General features: G+C 44.3%; 1 protein-coding gene across 1 annotated transcript in view; it reads right to left on the bottom strand.

Moving 5' to 3' along the window:
* The window catches only part of WRN (WRN RecQ like helicase), a 28,770-nt gene that overhangs the window by 2,028 nt on the left and 1,054 nt on the right, over window positions 1-25,688 (bottom strand). The window contains exons 4-34 of the mRNA XM_058837974.1: window positions 24,911-25,026; window positions 23,791-23,936; window positions 20,842-20,990; window positions 18,849-18,998; window positions 17,571-17,643; window positions 16,550-16,658; window positions 15,895-16,303; window positions 15,608-15,688; window positions 15,108-15,252; window positions 14,265-14,340; window positions 13,762-13,829; window positions 13,502-13,610; window positions 11,867-11,935; window positions 11,280-11,362; window positions 10,702-10,808; window positions 9,816-10,003; window positions 9,535-9,712; window positions 8,801-8,982; window positions 8,529-8,630; window positions 8,081-8,173; window positions 6,653-6,794; window positions 5,696-5,869; window positions 5,521-5,615; window positions 5,192-5,267; window positions 4,949-5,022; window positions 3,801-3,879; window positions 3,396-3,508; window positions 3,099-3,213; window positions 2,364-2,489; window positions 1,444-1,606; window positions 750-964 (exon numbers count right to left, since the gene is read on the bottom strand). Of these exons, the coding sequence (XP_058693957.1) occupies window positions 750-964; window positions 1,444-1,606; window positions 2,364-2,489; window positions 3,099-3,213; window positions 3,396-3,508; window positions 3,801-3,879; window positions 4,949-5,022; window positions 5,192-5,267; window positions 5,521-5,615; window positions 5,696-5,869; window positions 6,653-6,794; window positions 8,081-8,173; window positions 8,529-8,630; window positions 8,801-8,982; window positions 9,535-9,712; window positions 9,816-10,003; window positions 10,702-10,808; window positions 11,280-11,362; window positions 11,867-11,935; window positions 13,502-13,610; window positions 13,762-13,829; window positions 14,265-14,340; window positions 15,108-15,252; window positions 15,608-15,688; window positions 15,895-16,303; window positions 16,550-16,658; window positions 17,571-17,643; window positions 18,849-18,998; window positions 20,842-20,990; window positions 23,791-23,936; window positions 24,911-25,026 (4,005 nt within the window). The remainder of the gene's footprint in view (window positions 1-749; window positions 965-1,443; window positions 1,607-2,363; window positions 2,490-3,098; window positions 3,214-3,395; window positions 3,509-3,800; window positions 3,880-4,948; window positions 5,023-5,191; window positions 5,268-5,520; window positions 5,616-5,695; window positions 5,870-6,652; window positions 6,795-8,080; window positions 8,174-8,528; window positions 8,631-8,800; window positions 8,983-9,534; window positions 9,713-9,815; window positions 10,004-10,701; window positions 10,809-11,279; window positions 11,363-11,866; window positions 11,936-13,501; window positions 13,611-13,761; window positions 13,830-14,264; window positions 14,341-15,107; window positions 15,253-15,607; window positions 15,689-15,894; window positions 16,304-16,549; window positions 16,659-17,570; window positions 17,644-18,848; window positions 18,999-20,841; window positions 20,991-23,790; window positions 23,937-24,910; window positions 25,027-25,688) is intronic.

The raw sequence follows: 25,688 nt of genomic DNA on the forward strand, positions 1-25,688 counted from the left end.
AATGCTTGAAAAATTGTTTGAGCCACTGTTTAAGGAATCAGCCCAAAGCCCTGTAAGGAACAGACATGAAATCCCAGCACAGTTACCAGGATTTGGAAAATGTCTCTGTTTTTTTTTACCATCCCCACCAGGTGCAGGGTGTACAAGGTGCTGAACTGGGACTTGGGGTCACAGAGGCCAGCACAGGGCTCAGACTATCCTGGATTTTCTTCAGCAGCAACAAAGAGCCCCTCATTTCCCAGGATTTGTCCTTCAGGAGACACTTGTTATCAGGCTGTGCCCAGCAGTTTCAAGCAATATAGGAATGCAAAGACTGAGACATTCCTGGTGGGAATTGCCTCTGGCTTTTTCATCTTCTTACCCTTCCTGCTTCCTGCACAGTAGGAAAAGATCTTTTCCCACATCAGGTTGGTTATTAGGTAGCAATGCACAGAAACAAAGCAAGGGCACAACCCCGATTTGGTTGCGATGAAGGAATGAACGTGTCCAACTTGTGTGTAACAAACCACAGCTAAGCTGCACAAGTCTGACCTCTTCCTGGGTCCTTATCCCAAAAGAATCTTCAGTTTCTGCTCTGAGCATTCCTCTGAAGAAGAGGAAGAGGCAGTTCTACTCAGAACTGAGGGAGACATGGATTGGGAAGATGAGACGCTAAGCACTGCTGGAATCACCAACAACATTCTGTTAGTCTGTTCTACAAAGAAAATAGGGTTTTGCAGAACAACAGTTTTATAACCTTCTTTACTAACCTGTGTTTTATTCCACGAGGCACCTTCCCTGCTTGCTTGATCTGCTCCTCTTTTTCCCTGCTGCCCTTCAGGCCACACCAACCTTCTTTTGATGCGTGAGTCGCTCTGAGATTTATTTCTGTCCTCTTTCTCCAATAGTGCAATCACCATCTTGATCAGATACAGCTCAATATTTGCAGGAGTAAGTTTTCTAATTTCTTGAATTTTGGTAGTGTCTTGGAAAAAATATTAATACAATATTAATTGTTTAAGCTCCTTGCCCCTGATTCAGTTTTCTTATCTTGCAAAATACATTCGTTGCACCTCATTAAAGCACAGGATTGATTAAGGCACAGAAAAGAAAATAAAAATGTATGGGTTTGACTCGGAAGATCATGTGATAAATTCCCGGTGTGTTTTATGAGGATGCCAGTACTTCCAGGAATACTTTGTCAGGCTGATACTTTTTTCCCAAAAACACTGAAGTAAATACAGATTTAAGAGGGATATCCCAATCGTTTCCATACAATCGAGTCAAAGGATTTGCAAAGGTCTGCCCCATGGTTATGGAGCACGATGGAGTTATTTTGTAAGTGAACCTTGAAAGGAAAGCAGTGACCCTGGCACTGCCCCAGCCTTCCAGGATTGATGGGCTCTACCAGGCATGAGAAGCTCCAGGTGAGTTCAGTGGTGCTTGCAGTGATGCCACACTCACCTGAGAGAACGGGAGGATTGCGGATAACGTCTCGAATGACCTGCTCAACTGCAGGGGTCAAACCTGCTCGCTCCAGGCTCACGCTGTAGCCAGCTCTCAGGGCCTGGGACAGGTGAGTGCCAACCACAGCAAGGGGCAAAGATCTGCACTCACTCACGGCTTTCTGGGGAAACAAAAGGCACAAGGGATTCGTACGGTGTAAATGTCATTCCTGAAAAACAATCCAGAGGCACCGGCACACGGCAGCGCAATAAAGCTCCCCAAACCACTGCATTGCTTCTAACAGCTACCTTGTTTCTTTTCCACCTTGTCAAGTGTGTTTCTCCCTCAAAACTTCACAGCTTGAGTGCAACACCTTAACCTTGAACTCAGCTGATATGAAGGACCTGTGGTGCACCGAACCTCTCAGGGGCCCGCCTAACACAGAACATCCGTGCAGGACACGGATAACAGAACCAAAACAAATCCCCCCTCATTTGATATGTTCAAAGAATTCTCCTCTTATAACATTTGCCTTGAAGAGAAACACACTATGCATATCATCAGGATGAGTGGATGCAGAGCATCAAGTTAATAATAATTTGCACAACCATTTCTTGTTAATTCATCCTTAGGTACATTTTTAACTTGGAGACCACCTGACCCATACTCTTGGGAGAGGCAAAGCAAAAGCCAAAGCAACTCGAGTTGCTTACTGTGGAATTCAAAACTCACTATATCCCACCCCAGTTTTCCATATCACTACTTCAGCAGAGGATCTGCCATTTCCCAGGAAAATACTGCCTCAAGAGTTTTAGAGCAACCTACCCAGCACTGTGCAGAGGAGGTTTTAAGAGAACTTGCACATCCCCCTCCTCTATACAAAGCATCCCTGCTGTCAGTTTTCAGCAAAGCAAAAGCATCCACAGTCAAAAGCTTACCAGAGAGTAATTTTTCTCCTGGAACAGGATATATGTGACCTCCTCTGAGGGAGAAAGGGCTCTAGAACACTTCCAGGGAGACGCTTCCTTCTGAACCTTAGATTCAGATGTGGGGAAAGTGTCGGTCTAAGTGAGATAAAGCAGAATTAAACGAATTGTAACCCAGTGACAACCAGTGATTCACCCTCCCATTATCTGAAGTTACCTGATGAAGTAGCACTAACAGAATCATTCATCTCTCTGGAGGTGGGTTTTGACCCCAACTCCATGTTCTTAAACCAAAAAAAAAAAAAAAAAAAGTAAAGAAGGGAGGGAAAACTAAAGCAAGGAGAGAATCCAGATGGACACCCACATGTTCCCATCTTACTAAAACCAGCATGGCATCATTCAAGGAACTTGGAAAAGAAAACCAGCCAGAACAAATTGCCCAGGCCAACACGTCATCTTAGGTATTCCTCATTCCATGTCAAACTATTCCATCAGAACAAACTGTGGCATTCGGTCTTCATGGGAACTTCTCCATTTGAGCTAAACTTTCTCAACACACACTCCCCCAAAACAACTGAAAAACTAGGCATGCTTTTGGTTCCCATTGCTAGATCAAAGTATTTTTTTTGCAGAATTTTGCAAAGTATTTTTTGAACCAGAAAGACAACTCCATGGAGTCCAACAGCTGCAGAACAATTCCTATCCTTAAGGCTCCTGCCAAGGAGAAGACACTTGAGTTCATCATACCTGCAAACCATTCACTTGGCAGAAGCCCTTAATTTCATCCAGGAGAGGCATCAACATGGTGGACTTGGCTTCAGACACACCATCAATTTTCTTCAGATTCTCAATGCTTGTGGGCCTGGTTTAGGATGAAGAATGCAACAACATAAGACATTCCCAAACCATTGCTGCCTAATGCCTTTCAGTAGCTGGTGGAGGCACTTCAGATGCCTCCACTCTCCCAACAGAAGCAGGAAAGGGATTTGTGACTTGGCTTGCAAGCTCCCCACTTTGTACAACACGTCTGCATGCTGGTTTTACCTTATCCGGGCCATCTCCACCAGGATCTTATTGGTTGCCAAGACAGCTGGAGGAATTTCCTTCTCATTAGCTACCTTCTGTCTAGCAGTCAGCAGCTTGCCATACAGAGCAGCCTGGGAAGGAAGAAACCAAATACTCATGAAGCAGCTCTGCATCACTCATAGGTGTAATTATTACAAGAGCACAAGTTATCACCTCCCTGATCTTTCCAATAATACACAAAAACCCCTGCAATCCATTAATCCCTCCTCCTGTTATTTCAGCCCTATTCTGGGACTTCTATTCAAAACAACTCAGTAATTTTAAGAGCTGTCCAAGCCAACCAGCCACCCAAACACAGAACAACTGTGGCTTGCAGGCTGACTGCAACTCAGAGATAATCCTCCCTATCCCAGAAAACCTTACCTCTAGTTCTTGTTCTCGGGATGAAACACTTGGTTCTTGGGGCTTCAGAGGAGATCTCAGTGGTGAGTGTCCTGAAACACTAACAAAACATCAAGTGTGAAGCAAGCCTCGACTTAGATCAGTTTATTCAGGCACTTGGTTCAAGGCTGTGGGAGAGCAGCAGCCCAACTTCTTTTGCCAGCTCCAACAGCACCTCATGCCAGCTCTGCTCCTAGGTGGGACTGGAGCTGGTTGGGGTACAACCAGCAGTATCTTTAACGTCACAATGTCTCTGATCTGGTGCTGTAACCCAAAAACAGCCTGAAATAGTATCTGTGGGAGTCTTGGGGGAAAAAAACCAACCCAACTCAGCAAGATCTCTCAATGCTGGATTCCCATGTCTTGAACAAACAAAAACAAGCTCTGACAGTCACTTGTCCCTGTGACACCCCACTTTTCATTTTTGCCCATGGCTGAGAACATTAATCCTGGCCAAGAACAGAGATCACCTTAAAACCATCAGTGACAGGGAGACAGCTGCTGTGCTGTGAGTGGAATTAGCACAGCTCCCAATCCATGGGCTCAGGGACATTTACCCTTGACTGGACTGCCATGATTACACTGCGCTATCTGTTAGCACACAAGTCAGACTAAGAGCCTCCTTTCCTTTTTGATCTGGATTTTAACTATCCCTAAAATAATATGTTTTCACATGGCTGCAGTGGCAGCTATTCACCTAAGTGACCAAGCCTCTCTTCCTGTCATCTGCCAGCACCAGAATGGCGGCACGAAGGAGGAATCCGCTCAGAAATAAAAGGTGCATTTAATCTGAAGCAGCACCTGAGCCAGCAACACAAATTACTTGGTCTGCTTTTTGCAAGAGGTAATTTGATTTCTTTTGACCTGAGGGAGCCTCGAGTTGGTCTCAGTCTTCTCCAAAGCAGTGTGAAAAAGCAGAGCCCTCTATGTTCCCTGACATTAACTGTGAAATCTTGTAAATACAAGAGATTTTGAAGTACAGTGCTGTGTACAGCAAGTTTTAGGCACTTGTCTTTTTTTAATGCATTAAACAATTCTGCATCCATTTCACAGGAAAAAAAAATGCTCATTTTAACCATCCCCATGAACAGTCAAAATGAGGTAAACCTGTTTAATTTCAAATACTGTACCTGTTAAGCATGTTAGTGCTTCTTGGAGGAGTGTCACCTTTTCTGTAACAGGAGAACATCTCATATAGAGAAACCTATAAAAAAACCAGAAGAACAAGACAAATGCTGATTTACCATCTTTTCACCGAGTTGGCTGTTGACAAAACATGAATTTGTGATGTTTGCAAGTTGGTTGTTTAGGTTTTTTTTTTTTAATATGAGCAAGGACGGATCACACTGCAGGAGGGTTGTACTGGTACAGACCTGCTTGCCTGGTGACTGTGTTGCTCCTTTTGTGCCTGGGGAGCGCTGCCTGGGGAGCACAGGCGAACGCCTGCTGCTGTAATGCAATTGATTATATCTTAATTCCATTGTGTAGTGACACTGCCCTTCAAAAAAGTAACATTCTGCTAAATAAACTGATTTCAAGTTGTACTTGGCAAATCAAGTTATTGATTAATTTTGAGAATCATCGTTCTTCATGAAAAAAACCACAACACTGAGCATCTCAAAGCCTCCTCCAAAAGCAGATTTCAGAGACAGACCAGATGTTAGTAAAGAGGCATTCAGGAGGACACATGTGCTACCATTACCTGGTAGAAGGCCTCTGCAGATTAAGGTCTTCACTGGACTGTAATAGAAGACTTGGATTTGAGGTAGATCCAGCTTTTGACAGCCAATTTCTACCCTGTAAGAAATAAACCAGGCTGCTTAGCTGTGGATGACTCAGGAGGAGCTCTCAGTGGGTCACTGCAGTACCACAAGTACCTTCTGGGTGAGCACACAAATGGTTGCAAACTTGTTGTTATGGGCTGAGACTTCTTTGAGGAACCCTTCCATTATCAGCTGCTGGCAGAGCAGTTTCCACCAGTTCTCCGGCCACTCTTTCCCACAGCCAAAGAGAGGGTGTCTCCGGTACCGGTCTGGCAAGCGCTGAGAGAACTGAAAGTTTTGAAACAATCTGTCAGATTTGTCCACTCCTTGCACAGGGAAGCTTCAAGTACAATCAGCAAACCAAAAGCCCAGTCTGTGAGGAGCTTCCTCTAATCTATTCCACTTCTCATCTACTTTCTCTCTACTTTCTTTCTCGCCAAGGCTGTGGCAAGTTCATTTTTCCCTAGATACACCTGACTGACAACCAGCAGCTTAACTTCATTGAAATGTTAAACAAGGAACATAATTCACCCCCAGTTTTACCAAGTACCACAGGTCATTCATTTTCTCCTCTGTTTGTAAACATAAAAAGTATTTTGTCCTTATTCTATTTCCAGTGAGTTTCTCACTTAGTATTTCAGAACAATTGAAATAAAATGTGTAGAAAAGTGAATTTATATTCATTCTGGTACCCTTACTTCCTACTTTGGTACTCCAAGTCAGAGAGCAACACAAAGCTACAGTGGAAGCCATCCATTGCTTTATTCAAACATAAGCCAGCTAATTGAGCCAAGATGGTTCTCCTTCATTCTGATAAGGCTGTTCCTCTCAAGATAATCAAAATGATGCATTTGCATAAAAAAATTAGAGGACAACCATCTTGCTTGTTGCATGGGGAGTGGAGCTGAGCAGCTTCCCAAAGTCAAGAGCAGCTCTTACACAAACATCCATTTCCCCAAGGAAAATGGTATACACACATGGACAAGGATGTATGTGCATGTACTGACTGGCAGATCAGTTGAGAGAGACACTGTCACAAGAGCACACACAGGGAGTTGTCCCATCACTCACCGACCCTCGAAGAAGCAGAATTGGCATTCTGGTGCCAAACTTCTCATCCAGGGCACTCACTGCAGACAGCAGCTGCTGTGCTTGCTTCCCAAAGTCCTGCAATCCGCAGTCCAAGTCACTGGGGACTGCCAGGCAGGAGCTGCTGAAAGGCACAAAGGAAGCAGAGCTTCACACAAACAAATCAAGGCCCCTCTCCCTTGCTCCAAATGTCATCAACCCAGCGATTAACAAAATAATTAAATGAAATAACCACAAGTGATTGACTTGTACTTAGTCTCCAATGTCAATCCTGGTTCTATACATTAAATTGTCTGTATCAATGTAACTTCAAGACATATTTATATTTCCATCAATGTAACTTCTCAGACCCAACAGTAACTTCTCCACGACACCTGCTCTTAAGAACATTGTCTCAGCAATCTTTTGAATTCAGTATTTAAACATTTGTAGTGATTTGGGCATGCACAACTTTTCTTTAACTGCACTAAAAAAACCGTTTTTTTCTGTTTCTATAAGAACATAAAGGAAAAATAAAAACCAGGAGTAAGGAGCAACCCTATTAAAAGGTCTATTGATGTACCTTGTTACTGACTACAAGAACCCACTGAAAAATGAATGGCAGAAACCATTGCTAAGGAGAAAAATTAAAATTATCTATTTCAAGCCTTTTCAGTGATGCAATACAAATTCACTACCTGGCTCTTGATTAGCACAGCAAGGTGACTGCAAAGAGGGAAATAATTATCTCTTAAATTCTTTTTTTTTACTTAGTTGTAGTAGAGGCCAGGAAAAGCTGTCCAAATCCCTGACATACAGAAATTCAGTAGCGAAATGGGTAACACTTCCCCTGAAAGCAACACAGCCTAACATCTTGCCTGGGATCAGAAAGCATCATGCCAACAGCAAGAGCAAGGAATGCTTTACTGGAACTTCAGGGAAAGCCTTATGGTAACCACAGAAGGAAGTGACTCAGCCTCCTGGGTGCCTCTCATCCAGCACATCCATGAGATTATCAGCAAGGTTAAAAGAGCACATGTCAGCACGGGAGAACAGCTCCCTGGACACTGGGGCAATTTAGCCTTAAACACCTGGTAGTGCGCACCATTTGCAAGTGTTGTCTTTTGGGATTAATTACCTAGCAGGGCTTAAACTGATGAATAGAAGTGTTTTTCACTGAGTGTTGCTCTAAATCCCTTTTAGGAACTGTGATCCTGCTCTGCTTCCAGGCTTTCCCACAGCCTAACTCAGAGCTTATCACAGTTTGCTTGACTCACGAGAAAAAGGTTAGAGAGATGTTCAAAAATAAACCTCAGGCTGAACAGCTGCAAGATCAGATGTGTGAAAGTCAATTCTTTTAGATAATTTGCCTTGTAAGTCAGTCTGAGAGAACATAACCTCTATGATCAGCCTTCAGGGAAGAAAGCTTACCTGGACCTGCAATTATCACAGCATTCTTCTGTGCCCATGATGCCAGAGGAAACCTTTCGGAGTTGTCTGTCTTCAAAATGAGACAGGATGATTCTACCCAAGGGAACAAAAACAATTCAATAAAAGACCAAGAATTTACACGTGAAATTTATTGCAGAAAATGGAGTTGAAATCAGCATCATTAATTAATTCACCGGGGAACCAATTACTTAGCCTTGACTCCTCTAAAGAAAAAGACTTTTTTTTTGAAAAAAGCAAATAAGGAAAGGTATAAATGTGCTGAAGGTTGTACTTTTGATACTGCTTATTAATACAGAATAGAATGTTCTGTGCTTGTAGAACACATTGTGAGTCTGAGATGCCTTCTGGCTGCACAACCCCCGAGTCCCAGCAGCTCTTACCAAAGCTGCCTGCAGTGACACAGCACTAAATAGGTTCCAGCACTCACTTCCTCCTGCAGCTATTGGAAACCAGGTACTTCTCCATCTTTGCCAACATCTTCAGCTTGTACAGCCGGAAGGTCTCGTTCTGGATCTCGTTCAGGAGGCGTCTGAGACGGAAGCAACAAATGCAGTCCCTTAAATGCTGACCACTGCTCCCCTGTCCCACTCCAGAAATGAGAGACAGAGAGGTTCTCCCAAGCCCACAGGCTCCTGAGCTGCAGAGACCCATGGCAAAAGGCCCTGAGGAGGGAGAAAAGGGCTGTGCCCAGAGCTTTACCTGTTACAGGTGAGGTCTGTGGCAGCCCACAGGACGTGGCAGGCAGCGGGAAGCCCGTCGCGCCCGGCTCTCCCCATTTCCTGGTAATAGGATTCCATCTCCTTCGGGGCGCCGTAGTGGATGACCAGCCGGATATCGGCCTTATTGATGCCCATTCCAAACGCCACCGTGGCCACAACACACTGCAAAACAGGAGCCACGTGCCTTCAAGGTGGTCCCAAAGAACATGCCTGGGTCAATTCACACACACTTGGTGCCAATCTGCTGCCACAGACTCTAAATTGAGCCTGAACTACAACAGCTTCAGATCCACAGTGCTGAGTTTGGCCAGAGCACAGCCATAGGATTTATAACCATGAGAGGGATGATGTGCTGTGCCAAATGCAGCAGTGTTTTGGAGTAGCTGTCCTCAACAGGCACAAAACAGATCATGAAAAGGAACACAAGAAGTCCCAGGATATTTCTGCAGCCCAGGAAAGAAGCAGCTCACAGACCTTGTCATCTTGTTCCAGCTACCACCATTTTCCTTGGATACCATGCATTTTTAAGGGAATTACTACAAAAATTTGAAAAATAAGCCAGGAATTTTATTCCTGTCAGCACAGACCAGCAATTTCTTCACCCAGAATTGCAGACAGAGGACATGGCTAACACAGGTTGATATCCCAAAATTATCTTCTACCAAAAACTCTGCAATTCTAAATAGGACCAAGACAATTTTGTCTCCTACATACCTGAATTTCATCCCTCATGAACCGGTGGTGAGTGTCTCTCCTCTGCTTGTTCCCCATCCCAGCATGGTAGGTGCCACAGGCCACGCTGAGTTTATTCAGTTCACACACCACCTGCTCAGTGGCCTTTCTTGTAGGGCAGTAGATGATAGTGGGGCCTTCAAACTCATACACAGAGCTGCTGAAAATAACAACAACATGTAAAGATACGGAACAAAAAAAAAGCCACCTGCCTGTGGAAAAAAAACACACCTAAGGGATCAAAACCAGGCTTAAATCCTTACCTTCCTTTCCTAGTTAGGAACTGCTTCAAATCCCTACTGATGTCTCCACTTTGCTGTCCAACTTCCAGGTACAGGTTAGGTCTGTCAAAACTGGTACAGGTGACCTGGGGATCCCTCAGCTTCAGGCATTTGACGATGTCCTCTCTAATTGAGGGGCTCGCAGTCGCAGTTAAAGCAATAACTGGGACCTGCAAAGAGGTGTAAGAACAACATTCATGACCTCTCATTGATTATTTTTTACACCAAAAACCTCAAGATTCTACTGATGCAGGACCTAGACAGGCACTTAATTGTGTTTATCATTGGATAAGTCCAGTCATTTGGAAAATAGAGTTAATATTGAGCTTCAACATTTTAGACCAAAGCTCTCCAGAGAGCAGAGAGGAACAGAAAACATGAAATACAAAGTTTTATTCCAAATATATCTTCCACGAGTCCATAGCAATTCACTGATGTGATTAGCTAAATTTAGGCAATAGAGGATGACACTTCCAAAGAAAAGATATTAAGTTCAGGTCTAAATTTCTGAGTTTATGCAATAAGTGCTTGAGGAGTGTCTACAAATCAGTGGCATGCTCCCAAAAGTCACCCAGTCAGGTAAAACAAAATCCTCCAGTATTAAACCAGAACCTTAGGGACATCCTCCTCCTCAGCATCAGGATCCAAAGCAATTTAAATTTCATAAGTTTCTGGAAGTCCAAGTTCAGAACATCCTTCGTTTAAACGCTGGGAAAAACCTACAAAGCCCAGTCACTGACAGGGATTCTCCAACTCCAAACCAGCATGGTCAGTACACCCAGAGCACAACAGGAAAAGGCTGGTATTCCCAAACTATCACAGAAAAACCCTCTTCTTGCATCACAAACCCAATACAGCCAAACCTCACCGATGGCAGAGTCTTCTTTAACAAGCCTAAACTTCTGAAGGAGTTCCTGAAGTCGTGGCCCCACTCGGAGATGCAGTGAGCTTCATCCACAGCTATGAGGGTGATACCTGGGGGACACAAAACCACAGCACAGCAAGCTCCAGCTTTTCTGAGAAGTCACCAGTAGTGCTTTAGTTTTTGTTCCTGGAATGCTTTCTGCTGCACCAACTTAAAGTCCTCTTTCATAAAAAAGCCCAAGAGCTTTCACAGTCTCCCCACCACTACAATCCAAGCTCCAGACTTCCAATGTCCCTCATGGGGATCAAAATCCCAAGCTAGTTCCAACAGGACCTTTTCCCACTCACTGCTTCTCAATCACAGTCACAAATAAGAATTACAGATGTCATCTGTTGTATTTTCCACACTCACAGATGATTTTTTTCATCAGTGACAGCACCTTGTGTGATGAACAGGAATAAATGGTGTCACTACTCTCACCGAGAAATGGGTAAAAAGTCCTCAATCATCAAAAAGGCTTAAACATAATTATCAATTTAAGCTGCCTGGCAACTCACCCACAAGTCTGATCTCCAACTTACCAACAGTTTGGTCAAGGTCCTGAAGTAATTCCAAGTTCCCTGAACAGAACTCTGGAGTCATGTATACGACTCTGTACTGACCCCTGAAAGACCAGAAAAAAATACACTGACACAGAAGACCCCAGACAGTTCAATTCAATGAAATCATGACTGCATTGAAAAACAATATGAGAACAACATATTTCTGATGGGAAACAAGAGGAATTAAGTGAAAACCATGGAAAACATTTCAGAACCACAGGAAAGCAAGGCATTACAGGAAAAGGAAAATGAGATTTGCCACCCCTTAGAATAAGAAGGGACTGTTGTGTTGATGACAGATATAGGCTTAAAACCTGGCTAAAATCAGGTATAAATCAGAACACAGCTGAGTCAAACAGCTCCATCCACCCAGACAAAAGGCACAGGATGGTGGCTATAGCCTCCCACACACTGAGCCTGGCTGAATGCAAACAACATCCTGAGTGCCAGGTCCCAAGGCTGGGCCAGAACCAGGAGTTTCAGTGATGATGAAAGCAGGGAGCTCCTACCCCTCCAGCACCCCTATGTCACAGCCTAGAGCACCAGAAGGCTCAGCTAACACTCACCCTCTGATGGAATCCTTGACCTGTTTCGACTGAGCTGAACCAAGGAAGCAAGCTGGAATCCCTGTCATTCTGCAAAAATAAAACAGCACAGTCATCAACAGCCTCACTCTCCAAGCTTCAGCTTCCAGCCTGTGCCAGCATTTCTAAAGGAAGCTCAAGCTGTGAGGTCAGAGACTACTTTCCTCAAGGATCTTTGTGTGAAACACCTATAGAAAAAGCAGGAGCGGTGCACGGCTCTTCCTGCCACCCAAATGCTCTTGCACTTCCCCTCCAGCTGTCTCCACAACACACACACTGGATTAGTAGGAATCAGAGAAAGGAAGACCATGTTCCTTGCACAAGTTCACAAATAAAACACCCAGAAGAATATGCTAAATGTATTTTCTTTAACTATTCACTGCCGCAGTTCCTCACATTTGGATGTAAGCCTTGCTAGATCACAATTTTTTTACCTTGTTCAATTTTTGTGAGTTACTGATGCTGCTGCATCTGCTAATTTTAAATCAGGTGGCTGGTTTTTAATGACATAATAATTACCAGCTCAAATGATTCATATTTTACCTCTTAACTCAGTGATTTGCTGCATTGCCTCAGAGCCCTTGGCTTCCACAGGTGCTCAGCCCAAACTGCAGCCAGACTGACAGACAAACTGCTGCAGTTCGTAGAAATTCAGTCCCCTCGGCCTTCAAAATGAATGACCCTCTCATTTTGGATATTTGGAAGGTAGTGAATAAACCCCTTCCACTGAGGAAAAGAGTGGAAAAGTCAAAGCAGCAGCTGAACACACAACTATTACCCTGCTGAGTAATAGTCAAGGAGCTTAGGCTGTCCAGCCATTCATCTGCACACAGCCACGATGTGCAGCAGAAAATGCCACACGTTAATTGATGTTCTTCACTTCAAAACACCTTCATATCCCCTCTTTGACAAGAGACTCGTTCTTCCCAAGCTGGACAAGGCAGCAATGAACTAGACAACTCAGCATGAGTCCCACAGCTTCAGTGAAAAGGGTCAGAAGTGAATAGCTCTTACAATAGGAAGTGAAGACGTGTGGAGAAAGCATTATCAGGTATTAAAAATCAAAGAGATTTATCTTGACAACACCTAAAACCACTCATGTCAGAGTGATTTGGTGTCACCCACAAGTTGCCCCCTCAGATCTCTTAAGAGGTGAAGAGACCAGGTGTTAGGAGACCTACTACACTGTCCCTCTTGAAAGCCTGTGCTGTGGCTTTGATCTGGATGGCTTACAGCTTCTGGCTGTACTCGGTTCAGATGTCACTCCTCAGACCCAAAGGAAGCCCTACCAAACTTTGACATGAGTCTGACAGCCTCAAACAGCTTCCCATCACTTTGGTCTGGACACAAAAGGCCTGTGAATCCCAAAATAAGTGCCTTCAAAAACCTCTCACCAGCGCCCATCCTTTGCAACCTCGGCCCGTGGTTCACCTAGGCGGTGAATCCGTGGATCCGAGACCGCTGAGGCAGGCAGGTGTGTTCCTCGAGAAACACGTGCTCTGCAGCTGACACACCAACAGCCAAGCTGCAAGTGGGAAACACCCAGGAACAGGCAGGATGCAGGTGATTCCATGGGGAATCCAGCAGCAGCCTGGCACTGCTGCCCACGTTACTCACGTCAGCTGCAGCACCTGGTCCTCCATCAGCGAGATCAGAGGGCAGATGACAACTCCTGTGCGGCCAGTGTACACAGGGGGAAACTGGTAGCACAAGCTTTTTCCGTAGCCTGAGAGGGAAAAAGCAGCACAAGTGAGTCACTGTGCTTTCTCTGCAGCTACAACAGAGAATTCTAACACCTTGGTGAGCCCAACAAACCAAGCCCTGCCCCAAAATGGGAACGACTTTTTATTGTTTCTTAGGATTCAATGGTAACTCACCAGTTGCCATGACAACAAGATTATCTCTTCTGTCTTCCAAAAGAGAATTGATGACTTTCCACTGGACCCTTGAAATTAAACAAAGGGGAATACTGGATTTTTGCCACCACAGATAACAAGCAAATCATATGAAAGTGCATATTCTGTTAAATTGTGGGTTAAAGGGACCCTTGAGGCTGCCTCAGAGTGTTGTCTTTGCACACTGCAGCTACTCAGACGCTCCAAGTACTGCAGGCAGGGCCACGAGTGCCAGAGTGGGGATCTCTAATAGGACTCAGGCAAGCAGCACTTGGTGCAGACACGCACAGGAGATCACAAATAACACCTGCAGTTTGCACAGTGCTTGTGGATCAGTTGTCTCCAACACAAAAAGAGTGTGAGCAAGACCTGGATTTGCTTGTTGCCATTTTTTCAAGCAAGCAGGAATAAAAACATCATCCAGGTTGAAGGAAGGGCAGGAATGCACACCCCAGAGTGTCCACTGTGACAGAAAATACACTCACGGTTTAAATGATGAATGCCCAAAATAGGTCTTCAGACACATGATGTGGCTTTCTGCAGGTTCTGGCAGCAGTGGATCTTTAGTGGGAGAGAGGAGGAAACACTCATTTGGGATTAAATTTTCAAAAGATAAAGCGCTGTCTCCACAAACAACAGCCTGCTCATGGTTTGTGATGCCCACGGGTTAGAATTTGGGCAATTCCAGTGAAAAGAGAGATATCAAACTCCAGATATTTTCAGGCTAGAATGAAGGATTAAAAAAAAGCCAAGAGGCTCCTCAGAGACCCTGCATGAGGAGGAGAACATATGGCTTGATTAATGAGATAAAGCAATATGACTGTAATGCATAACTGCTTCATCTGGAACAGGTTCATCCAAACAAGCCCAACTCCTCACATTTCAGCTGCTTTTCCCCATTTGATTTCTCTCCACAGGGACAACCCCAAAGCAAGTCAAAATCACCCCCAAGGCAGAATTTGTGCAGAACTCTGCTGTGCAACAGCAACAGGAGGAGAACAGGCAGACAGAGGAGGTGTCACCTCCCCCATGCTGGGTTCTGAGCGGGTCCTCTTGGCTCTGCAGGGCCCCCACACTGGTTTCATTCCCAAGAAGCAGATATCAGCTGATCAGGGCAAAACTTCATTCTCTTTTACCAAGCACACCATTGCCTGTTTTTCATCCTTGCCAAATTTCATCTTGACATGGTCCAAGCTCTCCCTTGGAAACCCGGGTGAGCTTTATCTTCCCGGTTTGACAAACCAACCCCTAAAAGTCACTGTGCTTCCACAAACTGTGATTTTAAAAAATTTATTTCATCATGCACTAAGATTTTCAAAAAAGCATACCAAAATATTCCTCCTCCTCTTCTTCAATGCCTTCATCTTCATCACCATCTGGTGCTACATCCACTCCTGTGTCGGGAGTTTTGCGGCCTTCACTGGACTCTCCCTCAGGTAAAACTCCTTCACAATCATCTACATCTTTCAGGGACTGAGAAATGAAGAAGAAAAAAAGTTATTTTGAAGCATGGAAGGGTGGATAAAATGCCTATCCAAGGTAATATGATATGGGAACCAAGTTTTAATCTAGTTATAACAACTTACATCTTGTGGGTGGATCAAGCCCAAGCTGGTGTAGTGAAGATTGCACAGGAGGCAAATGATACTCCAGTCTAACAGCAGCAAATGGAATTCTTTAGGTGTTCATGTGTTTATTCCACCCATCTTCTGTAGGCAGCACTGTTTTGTTTCATATTCCCTCCCCTTAAGTGTGCTCCACTCCACTGTGATCCCAGAGCAGCATCATTAGAAAAAAAAAATTGCAAAACAAACCCCGAGGCACTCACTTTCAGCATCTCCATTTCCAGCTCCTCATCACTCTCAATGACACAGGACACATTTTGTTCATTGTCTGTGGAACATGCCTCCTACAAAATCAACAGGGTCCTCTTAGAAGCCAAGTAATTTCTGTTTTACCCATAACCTTCCAACCTTTTGTAGCTCCTATAAGCCACTTCTCCGTATGCTTCAAATTCTTACCAAAGACAATTTAGTTCAACATCCAGCTCTGAGGCCTGTCCATTAAAACCAAAATATCTGAAAGAAATATTAGAACTAAACAAATTCTCATTACCTCGGGGGCAGCTTCATTGACCAACTCCTTGGCAGCCTGATGTTCCAGGACCTGAAGCTCTTGCTCAGTAATGTCCAGGGATGCAAAGTCATCTCCGCTCTCTCTGTCTGCAAATTTGGCTGCTGGAGCCACATTTTCCAGGGCAGTGCTGCCTCTCTGTGCCTCCTCTCCACCCATTTCTTCCTCCCAGAGGACAGCCAGCGTAGCATCAGAGCAGATGTTGAGGTCACCTTCAGGTTGCTCAGCACAGTCCTGAGCTTTTTGTGCTTGGACTTTTGCTGACGTGGCTTCAAAATGTGTTGGATCTGCACCACAGCTCCTCTCCAGTCCAGAAGGGGAACCTGAGCCCAACAGGGTGGTTTTTAAGGCACTGATGTTCTCTGATATCTCAGCTAGTATTTCTGCAGCCCTAGGAGATAAAACCAAGGAAGGTAAAACAAAATTACAGAGGCAGTTACTACAGAACAAAATTGAGCCAAGTTCAGTGTCAAATCCGTTGCAATTAGACCAGTGAAAACACATATTCATATGTGTAAGAAAATACATTTCCTTGGAAAACAACAAACAGGTAACAGATGTCTGTTCAAACACATGTACTTGATCAGAGGCAAAGCACTGATTGTGGAGGCAGAGACAAGTCAGCAAAAAAACTGACCTCTGGAAGTTTTCCAATTCTCCAGAAGAGTCGGGGATGTGAGAAGCCAGGTCTGTTATCTCTTCAGCCAGTGAAGCCAAGCGCTCCTTCACACCCTCAGCTGTGGCATCTGTAACAAGTGTAACAATTGGTCATTCTGTAATAACTAGGGGCTAACTACCTAAAGAACTCCCATTCCCATGACTGCATTCCTACCAGATGTACAGCTACTAAGACAGCATTTTCCAGGGCTTAAAAATCAAGCACAGAGAATCAGGCCAAGCTTCCAAGTATCTCAGCATTGCATCTCTTCCATTACACAAGCTCAGGGAAAACAGCTACACAACGGGACCGCTACGAAGTGATCCCTCCCAGCTTCCCTCCAGCTCCCAGAAAAGAGCTGCTCACACAGACAAGGCCAAATCCTGCACCTCATATCAAGGGGACAGCACTGCCACTTCTGCCTTGGACAGAAAAGTAAAAGTCAGCCAAAACAAAAAGGAAACAACCCCCTTGCCACCTCTTTTTCAGCCTTAAGCTACCCGTAATATCTCCTTTATGAAACACAGAACTGAACAAAAACTAAGATTTTAAAATCTCCTCTGATGAAGTAAATAATGTTAAGCTGCTCTAAAACATTTGGGCCCTATTGATACGCCTCAATAAAAACATAACTTCCTAACATGGTTTGTTTTGTGGCCCTATTTCACCTTAAATTAGGTATTTGTCCCTGCATCAGCAGCACTGAAATTAACTCACTGAAGTGTTTCCATAAACAAACAGGAATGACAGCGGGAATTCTTCCCATCTCTGTGTACAGCAGAGACAAACACAAACATGCTAGGAGTACCTTCCTACATCCTATGGAAAACAGAGTATGGTTACCCTGAGCATCCAAGACTTTTTACCATCTGCTCCCTCTGCAAGTCATCTGTAATCACCAAGAAGCCAAACAAACCTGATACTGTTAAAATACCTGCTGGGAAATGGAATATGCAATTGTACATGGAATAAATTCCTCGTGCCTGGATGGACAACTTACCTTTCCTCACGCTAATTAAGTTCCGGTCACTCTTATTCATATTTTTCAGTTTTTCATAAACAATGTAGCTAGCCTAGGAGAGAAAAGAAATAATTACTGCTCAGTACTCCACAGAGAAAAAGCAACAACAACAACAGCAAATTAATCAGGAATTAATCAGGCAAAGCATGGCACCAATACAGAGTGACCAGCAGAATTCCAAACTGGAATCCAGCTCACATTATACTAATTACTACCCTGACTCCCCTGTGCATCAGGACCAGGTTACATGCCACAGGATGCTGCACTAAGGGCCAAATGCTGACTTGGGACTCCCTCTGGAATGGATACTCTTGCACAGATCCCAGAGTGGGTATTCTCAGCAAGCTGGCTGCACACAGAAAGCTCCCAGTACTCAGCTCTCAGTGCCACCATCTGCTCACCTCATTCAGATTTCATGCCGTGCTCCACGAGAAGATCTACAAACCTACCAAGATGGATTCGGTGTGTTTAGTATTTCCCTTGGTATGAATAATGAGTTCTAACAGAAAAATACAGCCTAAAGCCAGCAATGTGCTAATTAGGCTACACGTGTTGGAAAAGAAACGAGTTACTCCCCCATGTTTTCCTGGGAGGCTCCAGAAGGCAGCCCAGGTGAACAGAGCAGTGGGAAAAAATGGCTACAAAAGCTGAACCAGGCACAAAACAACTCAGAATGTTTTCCTTACTGTTCTGGGTCTTCACAGGGGCTAAACTCTCCACAGCTGAACTTTAAACTAGAGGTCAGGAAAGAAACCACTGTCCCACTTCCCTTCCTCCAAGTCTAGAAATAAGAGACTGAAGGGATTTTTTTTCTTGCCATAAGGAATAATGATTTTCTCCCAGGAAGCAGGTGGCACCCAGTAGCACATTGATAAAACCCTTCACAGAACTGCAGATAAACCAAAATTCATCCAAATTACTGAAAAAACAGGGACTTCTGGAGAAGCACAAAACTCATATGCAACTGAACTCTTCCTGACAACCCACAGTGTGGTTCTCCCGTATTAGTCAGCAGTGAAGGCTGTGTTTCTTCCAAGTTGCTTTTGAATTTCACCTCACATACCATATTTAACAAGATTTGGGTTCATTAGCAGCTAAGAAAGATGACAAAACCAGAAGGCAACGCATCCAAAAGTGGCAACAAGCTACAGTAAACACCTGCAGACAAGGGGCTAAAGAAATAGCAATCAGCTAAGAGCACACTGGAGAAGGGATTTACTCCCAGAGGTTGGAATGGTGATCCCCTGTGGTACATACATAGGCATCTGTGGCTGCATAGAGCTTCTGCTCCTCCTTGAGTGGAAACTTTTCCCAGTTGCTGCAGCGGACAGACCGATCCTTCAACAGCTGCCTGCCAAAAAGGTGCTTCACCAAGCCATTTAGACTCCACGTCTCCTTACACTTCAGCTGGGGGAAAAAAAAAAGCACAAACAAAACACCAAAAGCAGAGGATTTGTTTAAAAAGGAAAGCACCTGCACCTCCCCAAAAAGAGCAAAGTGCACTCAATCCCTTGTTAGAAGCAAAGAGCTCTGGGTTAGTCAAAGCATACTTTGTTTTTCAAAGCAGTAACTCTTCTCAGTGCTGTCACTGAGATACTTGATCTCATCACACTATCAAAAATAAGAAGCATTTGTACAAAACAATCTCTGGGTTGATAAAATAAAAGCCCTGGACTTAAACAGCACCCCCCCTCCTCCAGGATTTTCCTGTTATTTGCCTTTCTAATTAGAAAAACTCAGTGTCAAGCACCAGGGATTTATCTAATAAAAACAGAGGAATATTAAAGCCTGCCTGTGAGTGCTGGACATCTTTTGTCAGGCTGAAGTCAAGCACGAAGCAGAAGGGCACAGCTCTAGCCCAGGATAGCCACTGCTCATCCCACGTCTCCAAAAGCCACCCCACCACGCTGCTGCCTCCAAATGCCTTTGCAATCCCTTGTCACCCGCAGTGGCTGCACACTGCAGTCTCCAGAGCCAGTCTGGGACACTTTCCCTCAGCCTCATGCCTACAGCCTGCTGTTATTCCAGCCTGGAAAACGTGCCCAACCGTGGAGCAGCACTGCAGCATTAGCAGCTCATTGCCTTCAGCCTGGTATAAAAAGAAACCCCTCCCAACTGCTCTTTTTAGGCTCCCCCAGCCCTTCCCCTCCCATTGTGCCATTCTACATAACCCGGTTCTTTTGTTCTCTTTCAAGTTTATTTTTGGTTTGTTTTCTCTTTAGCAGAAGACTTTTAAGCTGCTATCAGAGATCACATTGCTCACCTCGATAACAAACTATCCCTAGTGGAATGTAAGGTGGGGGGGGGGAAATAGTGACTGAGGAAACTCCCAAGTTTGAGAAGTAACAGCTCCTCTTTCTGCTTGAGCAAAACAGTTAATTTGTATCATTTCCAATCCACTAGGAAGCGAGACTCTCAAGTGGCAGGTAAGAAAAGCACTGCTCCAAATGTTGGTGCTGCGTCACAGAAGGAATGAGAAATGCGTGAGAGACCAAGCACAGGTAAGGAAATCCCTGGTGCACACAGAAAGAAAAGCTTTAAGGGGCATACTAGAAATAAGAACGATTTGGAAAGCAATGACCCTTCGGCTCCCTTCCCTAAAAAGACAGCAGGGACCGTCTCTGAAACAGAGCAGAAATTCAGGGTGTGCCAAATGTGGCACGACTTGTAAACAACAGCTCACCAGGTGCTGGAAAAAGCACCCACACCAGAGCTGAGGTGATGCCAGCCTGAGTGTCGTAGCAATCGAGATATTTCTACAGCTCCAGGTTGCGTGGCAGAAACACCTCTGCTGGGAGGACTTCAAGGGAGAACTTGATGCCTCCCTCCAGCAGCCAGCCAGCCACAGGAGCAGGGCTGCTTTCTTGTGCCCTGTTTGTAAGGTTCAGCCATGGCTGGGACAATGACAGCACTGCCAGCAGAAGAATCTGGTTGTTTCCATCGCTAAGAAGGAAAGGAAAAAGCGCTTGCAGCTGAATTCAAAAGGTACATCTTGTAAATAGTAAAAGTGAACAGACCTGAGAGGTGACAAATGTTGATTAAAAACTGGCTCACTGAAAGAGAGTACTTAGTTCTGCAGGCTTTGAGAGGTGTTCTTAAACAGTTTCTAAATAAGTCACAATAGCTCTCTGCTTTATTCCACAGAGCACATTTGCTACTGGAATGGAACTCCAATCAAGACAAGGAAGCCTCCTTTTGCACAGCACCATAACAAGATTCCCTCCCACAACGAAAAGGTTTTAAGTTTTACTTTCTCATTAGCAACGTCAGCCAGCTCCACAAAGCTCTTCAGTTTGATTTCAAAGTCACTCATCAGCTTCCATTGATCTCCCTCAATTCCTACGCCAACCTTTTTAATTGTTTCATCTTCGAGCAGCCTTTTGAGTCCCTTGGGAAAACCTAAAATAGATCAAGCCCAAACATGAGAAACTAAATACTGGAAGATGCCAGAAAGTCTAATGGAAATGACAAAATCTAAGCACAAAGGCCATCTGCAAAACCCTGTGCTTTTAAAGGAAAAGCCACCAAAGTTCCTCTGTTTATTTCATTTCTCTCTGCAGTGACTGAAAACTTCAACTGGTTGTGATGGATCATCTGCAGACAAGCAAGAAGGGAATACCTGAAATACACAAATCATCCTGCACCTGAAAACAAACCAAGTAGAAAAAAAACGAAACAAAAACCCAATACCTTATTTGTCTTTCTGATTGTTAAATCATACAACAAACAGAGCAACCCCTCACTGGACAAGACACTTTAATTCCCAAAATTCAGTGTTGACGACATGAAATCAAATATTATTTTACTATTTCCCACATAATTTCTTCACAGCTTTTGCTATTTCACATTTCTGGGCAACAGTTTAAGCCATAAGCATGGGAAATGAGCAGAAGCACAGATTCTCTGGAGACACGCTCAAAGCTAAGGCTGGGCTGCTCCAACAACAGCATTTGGAAAACAGAATTCACCAACCAGATGCTGTTCCAAGCCCAAACATGTCAGTCTTGTCAGCAAGCAAAAACCCACCATGTTCAAAGATGCACACAGATACTGAGTGTTATATTTTGATTTCTCCCAAACTGATGGCACAGCAACCCTGGATCAAAGGGTATTTTCAAGCTTACAGGACTGAATTAAAGCAGGCAGCTTTCTCATCTCGTTTTCCACAGGAAGAACAGCCACAGACACTTCATCCTTGAACAATAACAGCCTTTTCCTCCCCTGTGTGTTTGCTCCCATTTAAAATTCAGAGCATCTTATTTAAATCCATACCTTCAGGACCCCACAGCTGGATACCCTGAATTAGTCTCAAGTGCAAATCCAATACCTGCAAACACACAGAACTGCACAGGCACACAGTGCTTATCTGCCTTGGGTTTCATTGCCAACATCACCTCTCCTCAGCCCTGCAATATGTATTTATGTACTTCAACAAACAATTGGCATCACTGATTTTATTTTTGCACAATTAACTCTGCCCTTTGATGGCTGCCACTGCACAGGTACCTTTGCAGCTACAGCCACGGTTGGCTGTGCTGTGGACTGTGAAATTGTAGATCCACCCCAAAGCATTAAAAAAAAAAGGGTAAAACTGGTAAACCCCCCCCCCCCCCAAACCGCAGCAGCCTGGTGCTGTGACGTGCAGACAAAGCACAGCATTCCCAAAGCATGTGAGCCACAGGAAAATACTCCACAAAACAGAGAGAAGTCCATCAAATAAAAGCCTGCAACATACACAGCTGGCTTGCTGTACAAGGGGTTTTCCACTTAAGGGAATCATCATTAAAACCTTCAAGGATGGACACTCCCCAGTGGAGGACTCGTGCCCCATTTCCACCACCTCATTCCTAGAAAAGTGACTAACAAACATCAAAAGGTCTAAGTTGAAGACTGTGCAAAAGCTACAATATGAGAAACAGGTCACATTTTGAGAAATATGTAAGGAAATAAAATACTAAACAAATGGAAAATTATAAACCATCTTCCCCATCAATCAATAAATGTGGTTTTGTCATTTATACACACTCCAAGAATTCTCAGTTCCTCCTGCAGGAGAAAGTTTTTTTGCTAGGACTTACTGCTTTTTATTGTGATATGGCCAGCATTTCTGCAGATCATATATATTGCCATAATAAGCAGAAATTGGCTCTGGTTCCCACACAAGTCACCCAGTTCAAAGTGCATCTTCCATTGGCAACAGCAGGCATTTTGGAACACCATCCAGAAGGAAACACCACCTTTGCTGTAACACAGCAGCCCACATGCAGACACACAAATAAACATCTCCCCCTGCCAGAATCAAAAGCATTCCAGCTCTTTATGGTCCTTCTTCCCTCAGCTTCCTCTCCTCACATCATTTTCCTTTGTGCTCTCCTGCCTCCCTGATGGAATAGCCTCCAGCAATTAAATTTTCCACCCCATTTGCTCTAAATGACAAAGGATTGAACACCGACATTAAAATTATCGCTATTATACCTCAGCATGAGTCCCCCAGGGAAATCAGAAACCTCTCACAGGCATAGTTTCAATCTAACATTTTAAACCAAAGGTTATAAAATTGCCATCTCCTTCCCTCATCCCTATTTTCCCTATTTGGAAGCTTTTATTCACACCCATAATGAATTCAGCCTCGGCTAAGCACAACCCCTTCTCTCCCCACGGCTGCGTCACACCAGGTACCCGGTATTCTTTCCCAAAGCTGATCTCATGTAATGCAGATATTGGGAATAAAGAGCACAAGAGCCATCATTTTTGAGGATTTTTTCTTGAAGCCAAATGAAAAAACAAAACAAAATAAAACAAAAAAACAAAGGAAAACACACAAAAAAACCCCAGCCTGCTCTATTTAGGTTCACTGTTTATTTTGGCACTAAAGAGAAAACTCATTATAGGAGCAGAGAATTAAATTTTTAAAACTGGAATAAAATATTCTCTCCCAGAGAGAAAAATAATCCCCAAGTAAGACTCTTCTCCCCTGTTCAGAACCCAAGCACATGTGACAAGCTAAGATTGTCTTAATATACAGGCACCACTCCAAGAATAAATGCCTTTATTAGAGGTGGGAAAGGGGAGAAAAAGGGTGGATTTATACTGTCCCATGTAGCAGGATAAATCAGCCATTGCTCAAGGCTTAAATTCAAACTTAACCACATGAAATAGTGAGCGGTTCATGCCCTAAATAAGAGAGGGAGTACATTACCTGCCATGGAGGAGATGTGAAACAAGTAACACTTGTCCTCGGTGACACATATCTGGATCACAGCTGTTTTGGCCATCTTCCCTTTCATGTATGATGGTGGCCATTCAATGTCAAATCCAACAGCAGCCCCATCTGATAAACTCTGCCTGGAAAGGAACAGAAAACCCCTCACACTGATCTGCTGCTCTATCAGAACACCAGCCTCCAGGCACCTTACAGGAAGGTGAAAGGTGCTGGCTGTGACTCCATTTCACGCGTGCGAGGCATGGAAACCACGCCACAAACACAGACCACTCGGGGCTGACCCACACAGACCCCTGAAATGCTTCACAACATCTGCAGAGCTTGCAAACACCAGCACTTTATTTGTAAGTAACTGCAGGCTGTGGGTGCAGGGAAGGACAGGGAGAGGATGCTCAGCCATCACCGGCACGGGCAAAGCAAAAGCATCAAAATGAACTCATTTCCTACCCATCAAATCAGAGCAGGACAATGGGAAATAAAACAAGCCTAGAACACCTTTCCCACACCATTCCCTTCCTTCCTGCCTCAGCTGGACTCCCAAAATTCCTATCTTCCCCCTCAGCACCACAACAGGGTGCTGAGTATGGCCCCCCCACTACTAAAACTTGGCCACACAGGCCTCAAGGGCAGCCAAAGACAAAAGATGATGGAATAGTTTTTATTCCTTTGAAAGGTTCTTCCTGATTCACCCCATGATCCCTTGAAAGACAGCCCCTGATTTATTCCACAGCACGTCAAGTTTTGTACAAAACTTTTTCCCCCAGCAACATGGGCTGTGCTACACAAAAAAAGGGAAAAAAATAACAACGTATTTGCACCAGGGATTTACTGCCTTTTCCTTACACATCTGGTCTCAAGTCAGGAATTAACCCTTCTCCAGGAAGTCACTGAAGCTCATGGAATTATCCATACTGTGAAAGGCAAACCATGTGCATTGGAGCCTTCACAGCTCCTGCTTTGAGGGACTGAAAGGTTCAGCAATGGCATCTCCCACCAACAAGGCCAAATGGGGAATTATTCCCGAGAGCCGAGTCCCTTCCAAAAAGAAAGGAGCACTCAAAGGAAAGACAAAAAAAAATGGAATATGAGCTGTTACCTGATATCTTCTGAGAGAAGAGAACAGTCATTGGCTTGGCAGCTATAAACAACAGAGCCACAGAACTCCAGGAATGGCAGCCCATCCTCCAGAACACTCCTCTGGGCACCAGGCTTCTGGCAAACAAAATTTGGCAGAGATCTGGTTACCCACCACACCTGTCCTCAGCAGGAACATCCATCCCAGCCAGGCTCACACACCCCCCACTCCCTTATCAAAACATTTGGGTTCCTGCCCCAACTTCTCTACTGAACTCTGAGCACTCAGTGAACAAAAAAATGAAAAGTTATTGTTGTTTTACCTGATGATTTCTAATATCCAAGCTACTAACCATTTACCAACCAACTAATCATTTACTCCCACTTTGTGGAATAAAAGCTGCTGAACAGAATACTCTGCTTTCCCCCCCCCCCCCTCATGAATTCCTTTTCTAACTATTGAAGCTGTTTTAGGTGTTACAGGGATGGTCCCTTCTCATTTGGGACAGGCATTTTTGTACTGAACTGCTCATACACACAGATAAAGCCCAAAAAACGAGGACACAGTAAGACTTACGGGACATCAAAACACTATAAACAATTATTAACATTAACAATTAATTATTAACAATTAATTCAGCTGATGCATCTGAGCTGCAAACCATCCTGGAATACCCAACACGTGAAGAACACCAGGAGGGCCTTGCCAGAACCAGCTCCCCTGCCAGGCCACAACTGGAAGTCTCAAATTAAATGGATGAGAAATCCCCCATCCTCGCTGATGTAGAAGTCACACTCCT

This window comes from Poecile atricapillus, chromosome 4 (genome assembly GCF_030490865.1).
Source record: "Poecile atricapillus isolate bPoeAtr1 chromosome 4, bPoeAtr1.hap1, whole genome shotgun sequence".
Taxonomy (NCBI): domain Eukaryota; kingdom Metazoa; phylum Chordata; class Aves; order Passeriformes; family Paridae; genus Poecile; species Poecile atricapillus.